Source organism: Plecotus auritus, assembly GCF_963455305.1.
Source record: "Plecotus auritus genome assembly, chromosome: 9".
Taxonomy (NCBI): Eukaryota; Metazoa; Chordata; class Mammalia; order Chiroptera; family Vespertilionidae; genus Plecotus; species Plecotus auritus.
In genome coordinates this window covers 61122755-61144873 of record NC_137783.1, presented here as the reverse complement: position 1 = coordinate 61144873, position 22119 = coordinate 61122755, and the positions used below count along the sequence as shown (strand labels likewise).

At 52.2% G+C, this 22119-nt stretch overlaps 2 protein-coding genes across 2 annotated transcripts in view; both read right to left on the bottom strand.

Annotated features, from left to right (window-relative positions):
• Positions 1-235: 235 nt before the first annotated feature.
• On the bottom strand, positions 236-5247 carry GDF2 (growth differentiation factor 2). Its single transcript, XM_080641253.1, has 2 exons — positions 4707-5247; positions 236-2751 (listed from the first exon to the last, which is right to left on the bottom strand). Exons 1-2 carry the CDS (start codon positions 5047-5049, stop codon positions 1811-1813), a joined length of 1284 nt encoding a protein of 427 aa, XP_080497379.1. The 5' UTR covers positions 5050-5247; the 3' UTR covers positions 236-1810.
• A 12244-nt stretch (positions 5248-17491) lies between these two features.
• The window catches only part of GDF10 (growth differentiation factor 10), a 10420-nt gene continuing 5792 nt past the window's right edge, over positions 17492-22119 (bottom strand). Inside the window, 3 exon segments of the mRNA XM_080641252.1 lie at positions 17492-18645; positions 20434-21260; positions 21263-21361. Coding sequence (XP_080497378.1) covers positions 18454-18645; positions 20434-21260; positions 21263-21361 — 1118 coding nt within the window. The 3' untranslated portion in view covers positions 17492-18453.

Here is a 22119-nt window from a genome sequence, read left to right as displayed (position 1 = left end):
ATATCTGCATTCAATGTCATGCCCACGCCCGCATAGCCACACACAAGCCCTTACACAGACATGTCCACCCCCCGCAGGGCGCAGGGCTACTGTCCACTGTGTCTCCGCCCCCACAGCAGCGCTTCTCCACCCCTTCCCCTTTGCCCACCCACTGAAAGAAGGGCCTGTAGGGAGGGGTGGCAGGGTGTGGGGCTGAGGGACTCCTGGGCCCAGGTCTCACATCCACAGAAGGCCACAGAGTAGACGTTTGACTTTATTTCCAAGTAAAACTCGGATGCAGGCGTGGAAACACGCCATTGGGACAGGAGGACACCCACCACCCATCTTTATGACTGAGCACACTGTCGTACCAGGAATTCGTGTTTTCTAAAACTCTAGTAATCAAACAATGATGTTTCATTGCAATTTTATGTTAAAGCTGTTCATTGGCTCCATGTAAACATTCAGCACAAAACCCTTTTTTTTTTTTTTTTTTTTGTAAGATACTGGGAGCTTCCACCAGTGGGCATGGCCCAGGTCTCTCTAGGCCTCTGCTGGGCTTGGCCCTGGCCAGTGGTCAGAAGGGCCATGGAGCGGAATCTTCACCACTTCCAGACTCTTCCTCACCCCCTCCCATTCCATGTGAGACTCGAGTCAGAGGAGGAGGAAATACAGAGAACAGAGACCGTGTCCTGGGTCAGTGAGGGCTGGCCCGGCCCACGCCCAGACCACGGCCTAGATCACCGTTCCGGAGGCCAGGCTGCAGCACAGCCTGTGCTGGGGAGCTGGTTATGCCGAGTGAGGGACTGCAGAGATGCAGGCCACAGGCCCCAGCTATCAGGGCAACTGTGTCTGCCCTCTCAAACCACCACATGGCCTGAATGCATGGGCAGCAAGTGGCCCGTGTGAACTGTTGACCATACAAGCACCGTGCCAGGGGCCCAGTAGCTATGGCACCGTGCAAACTGCGGCCAAGTGCGCTGCCCTGCTCTCTCCCCTGCAGTTGGTTTAGGGGCACGTTCCCAGTGACTCTGGGGTGATGTTAAAAAGCAATGGCCACTGCATCAGCACAGACACTGAGCAGCCAGAACATGCCCTGAACGTAACCGGCAAACCAGTCCCGCTGGCAAATACTGGCCAGTCTCAGCCCAGTGCCCCACGCTCCTCACCTCCCAGCATCTAACTGATCTTTAGCTACAAGGTGAGCTGCCACACTGTGATGGGCACTTGGGAAGGTCCTAGACATGGGCAATAGATCGTCCTACGGAAACCTGTGAGGTGGAGTCAAATGACTGATGGGTGCCATTTGACCTGTCTGAGTTTGGGGTTCTGCGTATATAAATTAGGGGTCATAACACCTGTCTCACTGGGTTGTGGGGATGTGAAATAACTGGTGTAAGCACATGGTCCATTTCTTTCCCCCACACTCCCCGAGGTTATTGGAATAAACCTCAGTCCTTTTCATGCCTTTAATTTCTATAAATCTCTACACATCACCTACCTGTCTAGACGCCTCTGGCTCACCTTGCTGAGTGTTCTGCTGACTCTGGATTATTTTTTTTCTTGTTCCCCCTTTGTCATCTCCCTTTCCACGCCAACAACCCTTCCGGGCAGCCCTGTTCTCTCCAGGTCTTACCTCCCCTGCCATTGCCCCCCTGGCGTTACACCCAGCGGAATGCGTGGGGTGGCCTTGAGAGAGAGAGCAGGTTCTACCTTGAGGATGTTACAGTTCCCTTTCCTTCTCCAGGCTGGCATGCAAATGGACCTTGTCCCTGTCGCAAGACTTCTCCTTACACCCCTCCAGCCTGGCCTCCCCAACCCGCAGGTGGCACTACCTGCACCCACACTCTGCCACACTCATCCCTTCATAGTGGTACTTGAGGGTGGGGACCCCCATGTCATCCTTGTAGAGGATAGAGATGGGGCTCAGTTTGGTGGGCACACAACAGGCCTTGCCCACCTTCATGGGGAACTTGAGATGCACCAGGGTCTGCACGATGGCATGTTTTGTCGGGGTCACGTCATCGGCCAGGGGGAAGAAGCAGCCTCCTTTACACTCGAAGGCATCGTACTCCTTGGGTGCGATGATCCAGCTGTCCCAGCCAATGTCCTCGAAGTTCACTCGCAGGGAGGTCTTCTGACAGTGGTTGTTGGCCCCAGCGCTCCTCTTCCGTCTGGCTAAGGATGACCTCGTGGCCATGTGGCTTTCCACGTCCTCCTCGCCCTTGTTCCCACCCGCCTCTGGGCCATGGGTGGACAACTTCTTCAGTACACTCTCCTGCTCGTGGCCGATCATCTCCCTGAGCTCCAGCCGGGTCTCCTTGGTCCCATTGCTGCGGTCATTGGAGAAGACAACGAAGAAGGGCAGGTTCCTGGAGCCTGGGGGGACACTGATATCCAGCTTGTGGCAGCCTTTTCTGTGACTCTGCACAGTCACTTTCAGTTTGTTTTTGCTCTTGGTGGAGTCAGCCCTGACCCACCGCTTTACAGCCCTGGAGATCTCAAAGGTCGCCCAGCCCTCGCCCCGGATGTCCTGGGACAGCAGGAAGGCCTTGGCTCCCGCAGAAGCGTCCCCTGTGTCTGCTCCACCCAGAACATCATAAATGGCTATGTTTCCCTTCAGCTCATGAGAGGGGGTCTCCTGGCCTTGGCAGGAGCTGTAGAGCCGGAGTTCTGCCCTGGTGATCTGCTCATGCCTAGGGATGGAGATGTTGAAAAGCAAGATGTGTTTCTGGAAGGGGAAGTCTTCTGTGGCAGATACAGAGATGGCATCTGAAATACAAATACACAATGATGGGCATCTGCTGGGAGGGTCTGGCTCATGACACCAACCTGAGACTCATGGCTTGGATGAAAGGGCACCTGGGATGACATTGTCAAATCTCTATTTGGTTTCACTTAAGCCCTCAATGTAGAAGAGGTGTCTGAAAGGTACACTTAGAATCATGCAAAGAAAAGCAGATGCAGGAGAAGCTGGCAATGGAGTGAACAGGCCCAGGTTCTACCAGGTGCCCCACATTGCAGTGGGGACTTGGCACATATATTTCACTTGACTATTCACGAGGATCTATTGTTATTTCACTTTCACAGGAGTGGGAGTGGGTTTAGGGTGTTTAACATCCAAAGTGCTCATGTTCTGCAAAGATCCTCACTTTAAAAAAAAAGAGCCAAATACAACAGCAATGAAACTGCCCTCTTCTGAGAGCTGATCTTGAGTGTATGATTTTAAACGATGGTGCATGTAACTTGGCCAACACTGTCCTGGCTCATACTAGATGCCCAGTCAATATTTCTGTGTCCTCCCCAGGCCCTGCGCCCCACCGGTGCATGCCCTGCCCTGCAAGCACTTGGCCTTTCGCACAGTTCTCTGTGGTCCCCTCATAGCTGTTCGAGTCCCGGCAGAACTCCTGAGGTGCTTTGGCATATCGAGCAATGAGGGTCTGTGAGTAGTGTGCTAGGGGCCTCGTGTGCTCCTGCTGGCATGCCTTGATAATGGCTGTGGGCTGCAGTCAGATGTCTCAAAGCAAATGCCCTCCCTCCCTGTCTGTGAAGTCTGTGAAGGGCAGTATGCGTGGCCTCTACAGAGTGCTGGCCAATGGCAGAGCTGTGGCTGGTCAGAGTGCTTGTTTCCAGGGCACGGATATGCTGAGGGTGGGGCGAGGTGCCCCTAAGATGACTCTAAGCACTGGACTCCCAGACTATGGGATTCAATGGCTAGGTCCAGCCAAAGAAGCCCTAAAAAAGAGGACACAAACATACCCTGGGGGCCTGGTGAGAAGCTGGCAGATTGTAGTAACAGAATAAAGCCAGTGTTTTAAAAACCAAGCAGGTTCACATAAAATCTAGATTTTCCTTTTGGGCAATTAGGAAATCAGACACTGCTGGACATGCATTGTGAGCACAGCGTTCTCGAGTGGGCCTGGCGGCTGTGGCATGAGCAAGGCCTGCAGGAGCCTCCAGGGCTCCAGCCCAAGGCGGAGAAGAGAGGCCCGTGCCACGTGGGCTGTTCAGAGGGAGAATGTCGCAGCAGGAGACCCGCAGCCACACAGGGGGGCCTGGGTCACAGTGCAGCTGCCGACCAATAGAGCGGGGCAGGTTCCCTCAGCATCTGCCAGCCTTGCCCCCCTGCTCAGTCATTTCACCTGCACTGTGTGAATTAGTGACATAAGCCCTGAGTCGATGTTTGTCCTCTTCCAGTCCTCTTAAATCAGGGCCATTCTTATATATTTAGAAAATAATTAAGTAGTCCTCTAGTGTTAATCTCTCAGAAGCGTTTATATGAATTTTCTATACCTTTCCATGAGAGAGATGTTCTCTCAAAGTTTAAAAATATACCAGTGGTTGGAGGCCCAATGTGCAGTCTGTTTCTCGGTGGAAGGGGGGAAAGGGAGGGAGGGGGGGTGAGAGCACAGCCACGCCCTCAGCTCCCACTGAGCCCAGGGGGCCCAGGCCCAGGGGGGCTCCCCCAGGACAGAGGTGCCAGGGGCACACCCTGCTGGCCAGCTGCTGGGTCCTGCAGGGAAGCCGTTAGTCACACTCCACTGCCGGGCACTTGAATGGAAGCCAGTGAAACTAAAAACTAAGTTACGCATTTGATTTCATTCTAATGAATTTATATGGAAACTTAAAGAGCCTCCTGTGGCCAGTGGCCACCATAGCGGGCAGTGCAGCTGTGGACACTACGTCCCCCGACCCCGACCTGCAGCGCCCTGGGGGGCGGACTCTACCTTCCACGCTGAAGCTGCGCACGATGTTGGACGCGGGGGTGGACGACTTATCGGCGGTGTATCTGTGGTACAGGTCGATCATGTACTGCGGCGGCTCTGCTCGGGTTCTGTCCTGGGCAGGGACCCCGCTCAGGTTGAGGCTGCGCAGGAAATCCATCTTCATGTTCTCCAGGAACAGCCTCAGGTCGAAGGCGCCTCCCGCCTGCTCGCCTCCTGCAGCCGCTGGCAGTCGGGCATCTCCCCTGGCTGACGCCCGGGCCCGGGTCTCCAGAGGCTTCCCCTGCCCAGAGCAGGCCAGCAGGGAGAGCACTGGTAGGGCCACCCACAACGCCCCGAGGCACATCTTGGGACAGCACGGGGGTCCCCTGGACGGGAGACGGCCGCTGGCCACCTCGTGTTAGCGGGTGTGGGCAGGAGCCCGGGAAGAGCAGGCCCGCATCGTCCTGCCGACCACTCTGCACCCAGCGCACCGGCCAGTTCCCAGGCTCCCCACCGCCCCAAGTCCTCTGCTTCTTATCTGGCCCTGTTGCCGGCTCCCACCTCTTATCTGAGCAGCGCTAAGCTAATGAAGGCTCTGTAAACATCTGACAAGCACACAGGGCGGTCAGCTGCAAAGAACCCGAATTTCTCCGGGGTTATCGCCCCTAATTAGGATCGTTCTCATTTCCTTGCCAGTTCTGTTCAGGGGAATCTCAAGACAGGGCGACATGGGCTCTATCTCCTGGGCCACAGGAACAAGGGATGCAGGAAACAACACGACCAAGAAATCCTCCAAACAAAGAAGCAGCACAATCCCCCGAGCTGCTGCAGACCTCTGCTGAGCGGGTACTGGCTGCGCCCTGGCAGGAGTGGGAGGCCCGCTCCCTGTGGAGGCAGGACCTGCAGGTGTGGCTCACGCACTTCACGCCTAGGGGCTCATCTGTCACGCTGGTTCCTGGGCATTAGAGACCACGCTAGGAGGTGGCACATGGTTTGGTGAGGCAAGGAGACGTTGGCGTCAGGCGAGACGAGGATTCCGACCCAGCTCCTCCCTCATTCCCACAGCAGGACTCGGAGCAAGTCGTTCCATGTTCTCAGCGTCTGGTTAAGAGGAGAGTCGCTGGATGTGGATGCACACATGCTGGAGCCCATGCCGTCCCTGCACACCCTGGTCCGTGATAGGGCTGCTTTCTGCCTGTCGCTTCGCCCAGGTCTGACTTTGCTGGGAGCTGAGGAGAAAGCCCTGTGCCTCCCAGCCTGCTCCCCAAGGCTGGCCACCAGGGACCCCAAAAAGCTCTGTCACTGGCCTTGTGTGTGGGTCTTTGCTCATGTCAGAAGGTGGTGCCTGGACCACATTCCTCAGCCAGGACAACTGAACCATGCGTCCTGGGAGACACGCAGGAGAGTGGAGCTCTGAGCTGGTGCATGGCAGGGATGGGCCCTGCCTGAGGAAGCTGAGCAGCCACAGCCCACAGCCTCCTGCCAGGCCCCAGGGTCTGCACTATTTGAAGAGCATCATGCCCACACTTAAACTCTGTCCTTTTCCATCAGGTGTGGGTTTGAACAACGCAAAGAATGAGCCTCGTTAAAAATCCTCAGGGGTCTACCCCAAGGAGCATTGGCACGCAGTGTTTCCACAGTAGCGGGGTGCTCCTGGGAGGGTGGCAGGAGCTGAGCAGCTTCCGGAGATGGAGGAGGGACTGTGGTAGCTTGAGGTCAGAGGCCCAGTACAGGGCAACACCAGGAGACTGAGTAGCCAGTCCTGGGTAGGGTTTGCTGTCCCTATCCTTTGGGGCCCTGCCAGGGGAGGGTGGAGGGAAAGGGTGTCACTTCAGGACTGCTGCTTGGAAAAGGGCAGGAAGCCTCTTGGGCACTGGGCCAGCTCAAGGCAAGAACTAACTCCTGCACTGAGGAAGGGGCAGCAGGCTGGGGAGTGCGGTGGGCTGGAGGAGCCCGCAGGACCTCCCTACCCCCCACAGCCCCACAGCCCCCATAGCCCCACGCCATGCTTCTGTCCCTGCAGCAGCCCAGAAATCTCTCCCGCTGCAGGAGAAGCCAGGGGGTGCATGGGGTGGCCCGAATGCGCTTGGGGAAGCTCAAGGGGCCTGATGCTTTTTGAAACACCTACAGATTTCTTTTCTGATGATATCAGTAGTACACAATGCAGATAATGTGGGGAATGAAAATACTATGAAGAAGTAAGTAGACTACAACCTCATCGTGCAGTCCTGCCCACCGCTAATGTTTTGAGAAACAGCTCCAGTCTCCTATCTGAAGCCCTTGGGCCTGGAGTGTTTTCCGATTCAGAGAGCTCCGGTTGGGGGATGTGGTAGGGCATGCATACCGTGCCATCCTCAATGGTGTTGGGGACAGTCACCTGCAGTCAAGTGCATTGATGTTTCTGCAGTGAAGCAATAGAAACACATACCCATTTGGGTCGGGTTTTGCCATGAAAGGGGTTAGAAGAAACTGCAGGTTTGCTGATGGTTTGGGGAGTGGGGATCTCAGGTAGAGGATGGGGGACTTGCTTACGTGTGGAGTCACCACACTCACCGTGGAGGCTCCAGGAGCAAGGCTTGGAGTCACTGGTTCTGTGAACTGTGATGTGAGGTGCCCAGCATGGTGCGGGGCAGCGTGCCTTCGAATTTCTGGAATTATCTGCCCCCCAAACCCAGAGTATCAATATGTTCACATCTCCTACATTGTTTTCAAATGAAAGTGTGCAGCCTTCTGGTCCCTGCTATGCCGAAGTCTAGTTTGTCCTCTCTCAGGGCATCTCCTTCCCAAATTGTCTAAGTGCATGTAGGTTTACTCACCAAAAAGGCAGAGGTGAGATGGTGTCAGCCCAGCTTCTTAAAGCTGGAAGGCGGGGGCGGGGGGGGGGGAAGAGATAGGGGGTAAGGGGAAGGGGGAGAAAGGGGGTTCCAGCAGGTGCTGCCTGCTGTTGCTTCTCCATGACACCTGGCTTTGCTGTTGGCGATAGGCTGACATCTCACAGCTGTCTGTGCAAAGTTGCTGGGATGCCTGGCTGGCCCAGGTGCCTGCCCAGGTCTCTGTGATGTCCTCCTTTGTGCACTATACACGTGCAATGGAACATAATTCAGCATTAACAAAGAAATTCTGACACATGCCACAACATGGATGAACCTTCAAGACATGCTGAATGAAATAAGCCAGTCACAAAAGGACAAATAGTGTACTTATATGAGATTCTAGAATAGTCCAATGCATACAATCATGGTTGCCAGGGGCTTAGGGGAAGGAGGAATGGGGCGTTATTGATTAACTAGAGGCCTGTTGCATGAAGATTCATGCAATAGGCCTTCCTTCCCCTGGCTGCAGGCACCGGTTTTCCTCTGGCAACTGGGACCCGGGCCGCAGTGAAGCCAAGCCTTCAGCCTTCAGCGAAGCCAAGCCTTCAGCCTTCAATCTTGGCTCCGGCCACAGTGGAGCCTTCAGTTTTCAATCTTCAGTCCTCAATCTTCAGTCTTCACTCCGTGCCTGCGTATGCAAATTAACCCTCCATCTTTGTTGGGTTAATTTGCATACTCACTCCTGATTGGCTGGCAGGTGTCACAAAGGTGTGGTCAATTTTCATCTTTCTCTTTTATTAGTGTAGATGGGTACAGAATTCTAGTTCTAGAGACGGATGGTGGTGATGGTTACATAGCAATGAGCATGTACTAAATGCTACTGAACCGCACACTTAAATGGTGACTTTTATGTTGTGTGTACTAGTATTTTGACACAATTTTAAAAAGTGGAAGTGTGCCATATAGTTTCTTTTGTTGCAGGTTGCAGAAAAGGAGAGTGCTAACAGGCTTAAGAAAACGATGGTAGCTAACTAATGACAGCTGACAAGTCTGGTGAAGGCTTGGCTTTAGGAGCCTGGCCCGGGCACAGGCGGAGCTCCAGGGATGTTCTCTCCACTCACGGGACTTTCACTGTGGTCTTCGCACTCCCTGTGTGCCTTGGAAAGAAGGCTCAGCGGGTCTACCCAGTGGGGGAGGAGCAAAAGCCTCTCTTCCAGGAAGTCTCAGTTAGTCTCAGGTGTCTCCTTGTTCCTCATTGGGTCATTGGCCCACACTCCAGCCAATCCCTGTGGCCAGGGCAAGGCAATGCCTTGAATGGCTTAGGCAGGGGTCATGTCGCTGGCAGCAAGGAATGAGAGTCACATTGGGATGACTCTTTAGAGGGGCCTAGATCCAGTCACCAGAAGGAGATACCACTAAAGGGTTATATAAGCATCTCCCCTTGCCATGAAACATTTTTCATATATTACATTTTTTTATGATCTTTTTATTTTTTTATTTTATTTTTTAAAATTTCTTTATTGATTAAGGTATTACATATGTGTCCTTATTCCCCCACTACCTCCCACCTCCCATTCATACCCCCACCTCCCTGTTGTCTGTGTCCATTGATTAGGCTTATATGCATGCATATAAGTCCTTTGGCTGATCTCTCCCCCTTACCCCTACTGTCCCCTACCATCCCTGAGGTTTGACGTTTTGATTGATGTTTCTCTGTCTCTGGATCTATTTTTGTTCATCAGTTTATGTTGTTCATTATATTCCACAAATGAGTGAGATCATGTGATATTTATCTTTCTCTGCCTGGCTTATTTCACTTAGCATAATGCTCTCCATCTCCATCCATGTTGTTGCAAATGGTAACAACTCCTTTTTCACTGCAGTGTAGTATTCCATTGTGTAGATGTACCACAGTTTTTTAATCCACTCATCTGCTGATGGGCACTTAGGCTGTTTCCAAATCTTAGCTATAGTGAATTGTGCTGCTATGACCATAGGGGTGCATATATCCTTTCTGATTCGTGTTTCTAGTTTCTTGGGATATATTCCTAGAAGTGGGATCAATGGGTCAAATGGGAGTTCCATTTTTAGTTTTTTGAGGAAACCATACTGTTCATACTGGTTAAACTCCATGCTGGTTGTTTAACTTCTTTTTGTTAAGCTGCATGAGTTCCCTGTAAATGTTGGAGATTAAACCCTTATTGTTGATATCATTGGCAAATATGTTCTCCCATGAAGTGGGCTTTCTTGTTGTTTTATTGATGGTTTCCTTTGCTGTGCAAAAGCTTTTTATTTTGATGTAGTCCCATTTGTTTATTTTCTCTTTAGTTTCCATTGCCCTAGGAGCAGTATCACTGAAGAAATTGCATTGGCATATGTCTGAGATTTCTCTGCCTGTGGATTCCTCTAGTATTTTGATGGTTTCTTGTCTTATGTTTAAGTCCTTTATCCATTTTAAGTTTATTTTTGTGTATGGTGTAAGTTGATGGTCTAGTTTCATTTTTTTTGCATGTATCTGTCCAATTTTCCCAGCACCATTTATTGAAGAGACTGTCTTGACTCCATTGTATGTTCATGCCTCCTTTGTCAAATATTAATTGAGCATAGTGGTTTGGGTCGATATCTGGGTTCTCTATTCTATTCCATTGGTTTATATATCTGTTCTTGTGCCAGTACCAGGCTGTTTTGAGAACAGTGGCTTTGTAATACACCTTGAAATCTGGTATTGAGATCCCCCCTACTTTGTTCTTCTTTCTCAAGATTGCTATAGCTATTCAGGATCTTTTTTATTCCAGATGAATTTTTGGAAAGTTCGTTCTAGGTCTGTGAAATATGCCGTTGGTATTTTAATGGGAAGTGCATTGAATTTATAGAATGTTTTGGGTAGTATGGACATTTTGATGATGTTCATTCTACCAATCCATGAACATGGTATGTTCTTCCATCTGTTTATGTCTTCCTCTATCGCTTTTTTCAGTGTCCTGTAGTTTTCCTTGTATAGGTCTTTTACCTCCTTAGTTAAGTTTATTCCTAGGTATCTTAATTTTTTTGGTGCGATGGTAAATGGGATTGCTTTTTTAGTCTCTCTTTCTGTAAGTTCATTATTGGTGTATAGAAATGCCATAGATTTCTTAACATTAATTTTGTATCCTGCTACATTGCCGAATTCATTTATTAAGTCTAATAATTTTTTGATGGAGTCTTTAGGGTTTTCTATGTACAGTATCATGTCATCTGCAAATAAGGACAGTTTTACTTCTTCTTTTCCAATTTGGAAGCCTTTTATTTCTTCTTCTTGTCTGATTGCAATGGCTAGTACTTCCAGCACTATGTTGAACAGGAGTAGTGAGAGTGGGCATCCCTGTCTTGTTCCTGTTCTTTGGGGAAATGGTTTTAGTTTTTGCCCATTGAGTATGATGTTGGCTGTGGGTTTGTCATATATGGCTTTTATTGTGTTGAGGTATGATCCTTCTATTCCCACTTTGTTGAGAGTTTTTATCAAGAAAGGGGGTTGGATTTTGTCAAATGCTTTTTCTGCATCAATTGATATGACTATGTGATTTTTATCTCTCAATTTGTTTATGTGATGTATCACGTTTATTGATTTGCGAATATTGTACCATCCTTGCCTCCCCAGGATAAATCCTACTTGGTCATGGTGTATGATCTTTCTGATATACTGCTGGATCCGATTAGCTAGAATTTTGTTGAGGATTTTGGCATCTATGTTCATGAGGGATATTGGTCTGTAATTCTCTTTCATTGTGTTATCTTTATGTGGTTTTGGTATTAGGGTGATGCTGGCTTCATAGAAGGAGCTTGGAAGTGTTCCTTCCTCTTGAATTTTCTGGAATAGTCTGAGGAGGATAGGTTTTAGTTCTTCCTTGAATGTTTGGTAAAACTCCCCTGTGAAGCCATCTGGCCCCGGGCTTTTGTTTGCTGGAAGCTTTCTGATGACTGCTTCAATTTCTTCCATAGTTATCAGCCTATTGAGATTTTAGTATCTTCCTGAGTAAATTTTCAAAGGTTGTATTTTTCTAGGAATGTGTCCATTTCCTCCAGGTTGTCTAGTTTGTTAGAATAGAGTTGTTCATAGTATTTTTTAATAATCCTTTGTATATCTGTGGGGTCTGTTGTTATTTCTCCTCTTTTATTTCTGATTTTGTTTATTTGGGTCCTCTCTCTTTGCTTCTTGGTGAGCCTGGCTAGAGGTTCATCAATCTTGTTTATCCTTTCAAAGAACCAGCTCTTGGTTTTGTTGATCTTTTGTGTTGATTTTTTGGTCTCTATGTCATTAATTTCTGCTCTGATCTTTAATATTTCCTTCCTTCTGCTCACTGTGGGCTTTTCTTGTTGCTCTCTTTCTAATTCTTTGAGTTGTTGAGTTAGATGATTTATTACCATTTTTTCCTGTTTTTTTTTTTTGAGGTAGGCCTGTAGAGCTATAAACTTCCCTCTCAGGACTGCTTTCATTGTGTCCCATAGTATTTGCATTGTTGTGTTTTTATTGTAATTAGTCTCCAGGATGTTTTTAATTTCTTCTTTGATCTCATTGATAACCCAATAATTGTTTAATAGCATGCTATTCAGCTTCCAAGTGTTTGAGTTTTTTGGAATGTTTTTATTGTAGTTTATTTCTAATATTATGCCTTGTGGTCTGAGAAAATGCTTGATATGATTTCAATCTTTTTGAATTTGGGGTGACTTTGTTTGTGACCCAATATGTGGTCTATTTTTGAAAATGTCCCATGTGCACTTTAGAAGAATGTATATTCCATGGCTTTGGGGTGAAATGCTCTGAAGATGTCAATTAGGTCCATCTGATCTAGTGAGTCATTTAGAATTGCTGTTTCTTTGCTGATTTTTTGTCTAGAGGATTTATCCAGTGATGTCAGTGGTGTATTAAAGTCCCCTACTATGATTATATTGTTGTCGATCTCTCCCTTGATATCTTCCAGAAGGTTTTTTTTTTTTTTTTTTTTTATGTATTTGGGTGCTCCTGCATTGAGTGCATATATGTTTATCAGGGTTATATCCTCTTGTTGTATCGATCCCTTTATTATTATGAAGTGGCCTTCCTTATCTCTTGTTATGGCCTTTACTTTGAGGTCTATTTTGTCAGAAATAAGTACTGCTATCCAGCTTTTTTTTCATTTCCATTTGCCTGAAAGATGTTTTTCCATCCCTTCACTTTCAGTCTGTATGAGTCCCTTGTTCTGAGTTAGGTCTCTTGTAGACAGCATATATATGGGTTGTGTTTTTTTTATGCATTCAGCCACTCGATGTCTTTTGATTGGAGCATTATTCCATTTACGTTTAAAGTTATTATTGAAAGGAACTTATTTGTAGCCATTTTTACTTTTTATGTCTGTGTTCCTTCTTACCTTTTTATTTCTTCTTTTTACACCAGTCCCTTTCATATACTACATTTTTAATGACTTAACAATATCCAACCGTTTGGTTATATCTGAATGTATTTAACATTGCCAACTACAGGGCGATTGGATTATCTATTAAGATAATGTTGTGAAGCACATTGTTATAGTTTATATTTGCTATTATTTTCTTGACAGCTCATCAGCAGTGGAATATGTACATGAAAGTATACTGGTAAGCATTGCAAAGTCCCTGTCCAGAAATGCTCTTTTAATAATCACTCCTTTGCAGAGTCAAGAGCACCTGTCTTACCACCCCCACCAGGAGTACTCCCTAGTCTTTAGTAACTTGATAAACAAACATGCTAATGTGCATGGCCAGCTGAGCTGAACTAATTTTCCCGTTTCATGAGCCACACCAGTGCCTGGACATGAGCCTTCAAGACGGTACAGCAGTGGCATCTCTCACAGCGGCAGGCCAGGGCTATGCTCGGGAGTTGTTTTGGTGGCACGCTGTGTCCAGGGAGGGCACAGAGGTCCCCAGAGGCCCTAACTTCCCTCAGGGGCACAGAGCCTGGCGCAGGGGAAGCACTCCTTACTGCTCTGGTCAGTGCAGTCGGATGTTTCCGTCACTGCTCCTATTGTTCTGGGGTGGCTCGGTCCTCCCCTCTGCAGAGCCCCTGCTTTGGCTGTGCCTCAGGTAGCGATGCCTTGTGCTTTGTGCTCTCCTCCCCACCATCCTGCACCTGGGCCAGTCCCGCCTGGCCTCCGGTTTCTGCTCAGCACCGCCCTTCGCCAAGCAGCCTGTGTATTCTGAGCAACGGCACTTACTGGATTTGTCTGACAGCCACTACACAGGGCCTGAGGACTGCTGCCTGCTGTTGGCTTGGGTGGCACATCCTTCTTGCAATTTGGTTTGCCACTGAGGCCCTGCATTCACAGTGGACTGAGGCTCCTTCAGGCAGGCCTCCATGCTCATCGCTGTGTACGTCCTTGAACACTCAGGGTGCTCCGGGGGTGTTGGCCAGGCTGAGGATGGTGGCTGCCAGCTCAGCCTTGTCCTAGCTACACTCGATGCCCAGATGGTAAGCATTCCTGTGCTGTGGTGACTTTAACCAAAGCCTCCATGACAGCATCTCTCCCAGGACTTGAGAGTGGCAGAACTGGGGTCATCCTGTGCAATTGTTATGGGAGACGTAAATTTAACGAGTAAGAGGGCAGGTGGACTCATCCATTCATTTCAAGGATTGCTGAGGCCCATCCTTTCAGCAGACATGGAGCTCAACCTTCATTCCTGGGGGCGGGGCCATCTGCCTGGTTTCTGGGAAGCAGCTGCCTGGGTGGGGGAGGGGGAGGCGGGGGGAGGGTGTTAGGAACTCCCGCTGTCCCGGGAGGCATGGCAACGAGGACATCGCCAGTCCCTCAGTGAGCTTCTCAAGCCCCACACTCACCCACACGCCGCTCAGAGGAACAGAAGCTGCAAGAAGGAAGCATGAGCAGGCAGAGCAGGGGGTGGCCGCTTCGCAGCTGAGCTTCGCCTCCCTGCGATCCTCTTGGCATTTGAACAGTGTGGCCTCCCCATCTCAGGACTGTGCCGGTGGTGAGCACACTTATAAGAACAGTGGCTCTTACAGTGTGGTCACTGGGCCCCAGCAGGGAGCTGGTCAGAAGGGCAAGTCTTGGCCTGAGTCAGAAACAGGGCTCGGCGACCTGGCCGAGCCCTTCAGGGACTGACGTGTTGGAGTTGCAGGTTGGTTTTGATAGAGGAAGTCCACAGGAGCCGCAGGAGGTAAAGTCGCAGATGCTGCCCAGCATGGGACTTGGCATTTGGTAGGTGCTAGAGCAGTGAATGATGACCAGCCCATTCCTCTGCTCACCCACCCGGGGCTGCTGGGAGAGACGGGGCGAGGACCGAACTCCACCTGAGAAGGAGAGTGGGCCGAGCTGGGCCAAGCATCACCCCTCAGGCAGGAGAGGGAAGGGAGGGGAATCTCAGAAGTGAAGTGTGGGTTTGTCAGGGGGGCTTATGCTTCCAGCTTTAGTAAGGGAAGAGCCTCGTGCTGAAATGTCGTGTTTACGTGCACAATTTACAGTCAGCGCCAGTTCTGCCCTTCCCGTCCCCCCACCCCTCCAGCTCTCCTGGCATGGGTGCCACCACACGCATTTGCTCAAGTGGGATCTGCAATGCCTTTCTGCCACCAATGAGTCCAGCCCTTCCATCCTGGTGGGGGCCGCTCCATTCCTCTCCCTGTGAGCCCTTCACGCCCTCCCACCCCACCCAGACCTCTGCTGACTCCCCCACCTACTACTCTCCCCGCCCCCTCCCCCTGCCCCCGCAGCGCTTGCCTCTATCCTGGCTGAGAAGCACTGTGACAGGCGACCGCGCTGATGGCATGTTGTGAGTGAATTAGACATACAGAGATGACTATTGGGACACCTCAGGCAAGGCACCTGGTGGTATCTGGACGCGGTTTCCCCACTTGTTCAAGAGAATGGTTGAATCCGTCTTCCACCGTTTTCTCCCATCCTTACATTGCCAGCTCTCAGTTGCACAGTTGTATTTGTCACATGGACTCACCCTTCCAGAGGATGTCGCTTCAGGAGCAGGGCCCTGTGGCAACCACCCACTCCTGCCTCCAGACCCACAACCACAGGGACCCATGCACTGGGCTCTGTCCGGAGCCTCTTGTGTGATGTTGATACTTTGGTTTTAAGGAAAAAAAGTTGTTTCATACGCAAGTTTCCTTTTAAACTTTGCTTTACTGTGAGGTCATTCAGTGCCATGGGACAACCAAACAGGCTGGCAGTGCGGCCACGGGCCAGGAGGCGTGGCCTTGGATGGAGCAGCCTTGGTGTCAAAGCTGACACTGCCCCTGTCTTGGGAAGGCCCGTGGGCACCCTCACCCAGCCTGAGCCTGTGCTTCCAAGGCACAGATTGGGAAGCGGCTGCAAGGTGCCACGAGGCTTTCCCTTCTGTTCATAGGGCACAGCTCCTCCCACCACACTCCCAAGTTGTCACCACCGAGTCCCACCTGTCCCCTGCCCATGGCAGCACCCAGGGTGCCCTCCCAGCCTTCTCCCTCCACCCCCGAATCCAGAAACGAAGCAAAGGAGCTCTAGGCATTCAGGGTGACTCGGAAGATCTCCCAGAAACTGCAAATGACAGAAAGAACTAGTATAGGTCACCCTATTTCCACCAAGAAATGTAAAGAGAGCAATTTGATGAGAGAAAATTGAAGGGAGAAGAGAAAATAAGGAATCTGACACCGTGAAAGGAGGCATGGGGAGCCTTATCAGGCCTGATGCTTTGTACTTACTTTCCTATTAACTTATATCCTGTTATTGTCCCAAAAAAAGCTTAGACATGGCACACCAAGTGCTAAGCTAGCCGACCATGTGAGCCACCCCAGCAGTTCACAGCGAATGGTTCAGTCCCCAAACATGCCTGCAGAAATGGGACGCACGCCCTCATTTCCCCGGGTCTCTGCCCAGAGGCAGGACCGTGTGCCCAGGCAGCTGCGTGCACAAGCGTTGCAGGGCCATTGGAGCATCTTTGAGGTGTGAGCAGTGCTGGGGGCTCTGCCCAGGGCCTCAGGACTCTCACCTCCCTGCTCTGGGCACTCTCTCTGTTGGTCACCTTGCGTCCAGGAGCTGCACTGCAGCCTTCTTCCAAGGCGGCCTGCGCAGGGGTCAGAGAGCTGGGAGTTTCTGTTCCTCCGTCACCCCTCCTGAGGCAGCCGGGGGTGGGGTCTGAACACCCAGCTCCCTGGTCAAGGCCTGACCAACCCTCAGGTGTAGTTCAGCGCCACAGCTCCCCACAGGACCCAGGCGAGGCTGGGGCGCTCGGCTCCCAGCCCCCCAGTGCTGCTTTAGCCATTCCTTACCTGTTTCTCCTGAGGGACTTCCTCGTGCATCCTGTGGAGGAACCCCGATCTCAGGGACCTGGCCTAAGACAGACACCGTGGGCGTCTTTCCTCTAAGCCCCCCACTGGAGGCCTGCTCTCTGCTTCTCCATGTCCTCCTAATAAGACTGGGGCTTGCCATCTGCTCAGGGCCCAGCCAGACAACTGTCAGACACCAGGTTCTCCTGCCGAAACTCCGGGCGATCCGCCTCTGCACTGGTTGTAAGCAGCATTGTAAACCATGCAAACTTAGAGAAAAGGGAGCCATCGAGGAAGCTGCTCTGGGATGGGTTGCTGATGAGGACAGGGGTGGCCGTTCTGCCACATGCCAGGGAGCAGCCCTCCAGGCCCAGGAGCGCTAGCACCGCAGGAGCCACTCCAGACTGCGCGCCTGAGTCTCCCCCCAGTGCCAGGACCAGGCGACCACAGAGGTTCCTCATGATGTCTCAGACCCTCCCAACTGTTCAGTGTCCCTCTGAGGTGGAGTGCGCAGAAGCTCCGTGAGGCTGCTGGGCCGCCTGGGCCGTTGCTGCCTGGACCAGAGGGTGGGGAGGACTCGAGGGCACAGGAGCAGCTGGTTCCCCAGTTTGGGGCAGAGATGGCCTATGGGGTCTCAGCTGACCTTAACGAAGGTGATCCCAGCAGCCATGCAGCTGGAGTGCTCCCAGGTGGGATCCGTCAGTATTTTGGAATGGGTAATATTCAGTTTTCAAGATACCACTGTACCTTTAATTTATTAGCTTTCCATAAAACACATAACACACACACTCTACAGTAGAGAAAGTATAATTTATAAAAATATAAAAATCTTGATTATTTTTTAGTATTCCAAGATATTGCTGTGTGTTATTTCTTTTTCTTTTTCTTTTTTTTTAAAAATATATTTTATTGATTTTTTACAGAGGAAGAGATAGGGACAGAAAGTTAGAAACATCGATGAGAGAGAGACATCAATCAGCTGCCTCCTGCACGCCCACCACTGGGGATGTGCCCGCAACCCAGGTACATGCCCTTGAATGGAATCGAACCTGGGACCCTTCAGTCCGCAGGCCGATGCTCTATCCACTGAGCCAAACCGGTCAGGGTGCTGCTGCGTGTTATTTCAATAAGCATGTTTAAACAATGCACACAACCAGCACAATCACCAGTGCGGAATGGTTACAACTCCCCTTTTTGTTTAAAATAAAATATATATTAAGAAAAAGAAATGAAAATTGATTACATGTGCAGATTGCAAAAGCTTTTGCAGTGGAATCTGGGGAAAGAAACATCCGTTTTTACTATTGCTAGGGCCCGTTTTCCAGTATTAATATGTGGCCAAAGTGATTGTTTAATGAGGCTGTTTCCACTGAGAGGAGCGAGGCCCCAGGTGTGCAGTCTCCTTTGAAGGCCAGGGGATGATGCCCAGCAGCCAACAGTGTGGACAGGATCGGTTTGCAGGCCTCAGGCCCAGGGATGCGTGGCGGCCAGCCTTCAGGCTGGGCTGACTGTCGAGTTTCTTTAGGGGCTCAGTCACTGGCAATAAAAGCCCCGGAACAATGCCCTGGGGACAGATCCTCCTGGGTGCCTGTGCGCGGCCTTGCCTTTGCAGCTGCACCTCCAGTCAAGCTCTCACTCCAGGGCTCGGAGGCCGCTCCCCTGAGGGCACCCGGGGGTTCCGTCCCTGGAGCAGCCGGTCTTACCGGCAGGCACAGGTCTCCACAGACATGTTGGGGTACACCTTCAGAACCACATTCCGGTTCTCATCCAGGAAGAGGACCCCAAGGGGGCTCATCTTGTCCGGAACGCAGCAGGGCTCCGGGATGCCTGGGACGATGCCCACGGCCCTGACGATGCTCTGGATGGTGGCGTGATTGGACGGGCGGACGATCTGCAGTGGGAAAGGAGCATGGTTACCGCAGCGCTCTGCCCTCACCCACCCACTGAGCTGTCTGCAGGTCCTTCACTCAGCCCTGGGAAAAGGCATTGACCTAGAGGAAAAGGTGCCATTTCAGGGCTGGTCCCCTTTCCTCCGAAGTCAGCCACGGACGAAGTCCCTGGGAGGTTTGCAAGAGCCTCAGGCCTTCCTGCCCCTCCGGCCTCTCAGAGCAGTCACAGCGCCGACATGGCACTGGCTGCTTGGGGGCACCTGCTAGTCACCCATCCCCGAGGAGCACCTGGAACTGGGCAGGCACCTTCAGAGAGGGATGCCCAGCGGGTTCAGCCTGGCCACAGCGGCCCCGGTTTCCAGTCCCAAGAGTCCCGCATGCCTGTGCCATGGCGCTCTGGGCGCTGACGGGCAACCGCATATGTGTGCACACGGCAGCCTGGACACTGACACTTCCTGGGAAGGCGGACGGCGGTGTCAGTGCTGCGTCACCTGCATCACCCCATTTTGCCATCGTATCAGTCTCAGGGGGTGGCTATTACCTACATTTCACTGGTGAAGAAACTTAAAGTGACTAAGAAACTTGACCAAGACGCCTCAGGAAGACAGCCAGGCGTGGAACCCTGCTCATGGGTCCGCGCAGGCTCGTCTCCTCCCCAGGCAGCCTCGCACACCCAGGAGGCTCGGGCATAGCCGCAAACCCAGAACACTTCTCCAAAGCACCTCTGACCTGGGGAGCAGGATTCAGCTGGACCGGAGCTTTATGTTACTGTGCTGAAGACACAGCGCGCTGGTCGGAAGCTGGGGGGGGGGGGGGGGGGGGCGCGGGAGGGGGAGGGAGGGACTTCTGATTTGCGGGATGCAGGCAGGTGTCAGGGAAGGTGGGAAGGCAGCCAGCCAGGTGACAGGGTGCATGCAGGGCCAGCCAGCTGGAGCCTGAGAGCCTTGACTCTGTCCGACCTTCCTGTACACACGTCCTGAGGGCACCTCCCTCCCTTTCTCTGGTGCACGCAGGGCTTTGAGGACAAGCCCCCTAATACCCAAGCAGGGGAATGCGCCCGCGCCTGGCTCTGGGGTTTCCCAGCTGGCTGACTTCTGGAGGTTCCAATTTGATTTATGCACTGACTTCCTTTCCTGGACGGGAAGGCATGACCCGGAACTCAGCAGAGGAGCTAAGCAGAAGGGGAGTGTGCGCTGCGAGCCGAAGATCGGCATCAGCTGGCGACGAGCCACATGGCTCAGGCAGTGGGAGGTGGACAGACAGAGCCACAGCCCTCCTAACAGCATGGAGGGAAGGTGAGGCTGCAAACATTTCCAGGGTGGGGAACAAGGCAGCCCACGGTGTGTGTCTGCAGACTCCTGCACCATGAGGGCGAGGTGTGCTGTGGATCTCTGCCCTGCGTGGGAGGAAGGGAGGCGGAGTCCTCACTGGGGTCACTGAAACCAGCTGTGCTGGTTGCAGACACGGATGCTGCAGTGAGGTGGGAGCTCTGATGACCTGTCCTGTCTACTGGGCAGCATCCTCTGCGGATGGCTGCTTGTGGGAATGGACCTACAGATGGGGTCTCCCCTTTGCAAAGGCAGAGACGTTCTGATTTAAAATTTAGTTCAACCAAGTCATCGTTTTCAAAAGCACAGCCCAACCACATCCATCTGGGGGCTGTACCCATCTCCCCAGGCCCCAGTAGATGGGAGGTGTTTTTATCCCTGTTTTAGAGACAGGAAGCATCACAAGGCAGAGGGACTCGCTAGCTGGGTACAGCTGAGAGTCACAATTAGGCAGATGCCTACCTTGGGCATGGGGAACTCGCACGCTCCCGCGCAGTAGTAGGCGTCGAAGGACTTGGGAGAGATGATCCATTCGTTCCAGCCAATGTCTGCAAAGTCCACCTTCAGGTACCTCCGGGAGCAGACCCTCGGCTCGTCCCACTGCTTCCTCCGGGCTTTCTGCATCGTCTTTTCATCGAAGTGCAGCACCTGTGAGGAGGCCGGGAACGCGTCTGGGCCCTTCCTCCTGCGGTCCTTGCGCCCTGACCGGGGGGGCTTCAGTGTCCGGAAGGGGCTGGGCCATGGTGCATGCTTGTGGCTGTGCTGGGCGTGGGGCGCCTGTGCTGGCTTCTCGTCCAGCCCTGGTAGCTCATTGTCCTGGAAGGGCCCAGTGGCCTGCGTGGCCCGGCGGACGCGGGGGTCTGTGGAACTGTTGGGGGCTGTGCCAGGCTCCGGGTCTCCAGCAGGGAATGGGTCGTATCTCTGCAGTGTCACTGCCACACTGTTGGGCTCTGAGATGGCCAGGTCATTAGCATATATGAGAATGTAGGGTGCGTGGGCACTGGGGCTGGGCACCCCAGGGTCCTTCTCCCCCGAATCCAGCTCGGCAGAGAGAAGCAATTCGCCATCCCGGCGGGCCGCCTTGACTATGGGGGAGATGTCCCTGGCCTGCCACAGGCCCTGTGGCGGGGGAGCCAGGGCAATGGCCCCCCGGAGCAGCCCCTGTGTGGCCATGTTCTGCGAGAGACTGCGGAAGAGCAGGTGGCGGCGGGCGGGCGGGCCTGGGGGCAGCAGGCGGCAGGACGCATTCTTGGCCCACTGCTTGCAGGGCACCTCGTGAGCCCGGGGCCCCGCGGCTCCGAGTAGAAGTGGAATGTGGCCATGAGGATCATTTCCGAGTCCTGCATGGAAGTCAGGTTGAAGAAATACAGGGCCCTCTGGTTGACCACTTCTGCAAGGAAGGACAGACACAGCCTGTTAGGTTCTCTTCTTGCAGAGGCCAGGGCGGGATGGAAGAGGAACACCCATTTAGGAGCCCCTGCAGCCAGCCAGGCTGTCCTCGTGTAATCTCACATTAAACTCACGAGGGCACCCTCTGCTATCCCCAATGAGTGGATGAGAAATTAAGGTCACAGAGGTTGGGGACTGTCAATATCCCGCTGCAGACAAGGAAATGTAGCCACAGACAGGGTAGGTGCTCAGGCTACTGGCCCCTAAAACTCCTGTCAGCCCCCGCCTAAGGACCCCCTCACACACACACACACAACTCAGTGCCTCTCAATGAACAAAGGAACAAATGACCTCTGGCACATTAATGGATAAGGTGTTCGGGATGGCGTGGCTGAGTCCCAGCGCTGCTGAGAGCAGCCTTCCTGTATTTCCTCTGCCCTCTATTTTACAGACATTACATGCAGCCATTCTTCCAAGTGAGGTGAGGAGTAGCTAGCCTCAGACTCTCCTGTGCTGAGGGCCCGCTGAGGGAAAAGGCCCTGGACACAGTCATCCGGCTGCCCAATGGCTTAAAACAATCTTCACCCAGACATGCTGAGAGGAAAGAGAGAGATGCCTGTAAGAGAGACACATTGGTCCCTGGCCTTCTATATGTGCTCTGACTGAAACAAACCCACACCCAGGTCTGTGCCCTGCCTGGGAACTGAACCAGCAGCCTTTCTTTGCACACGACGACACTCAACAACTGAGCACCTCTGG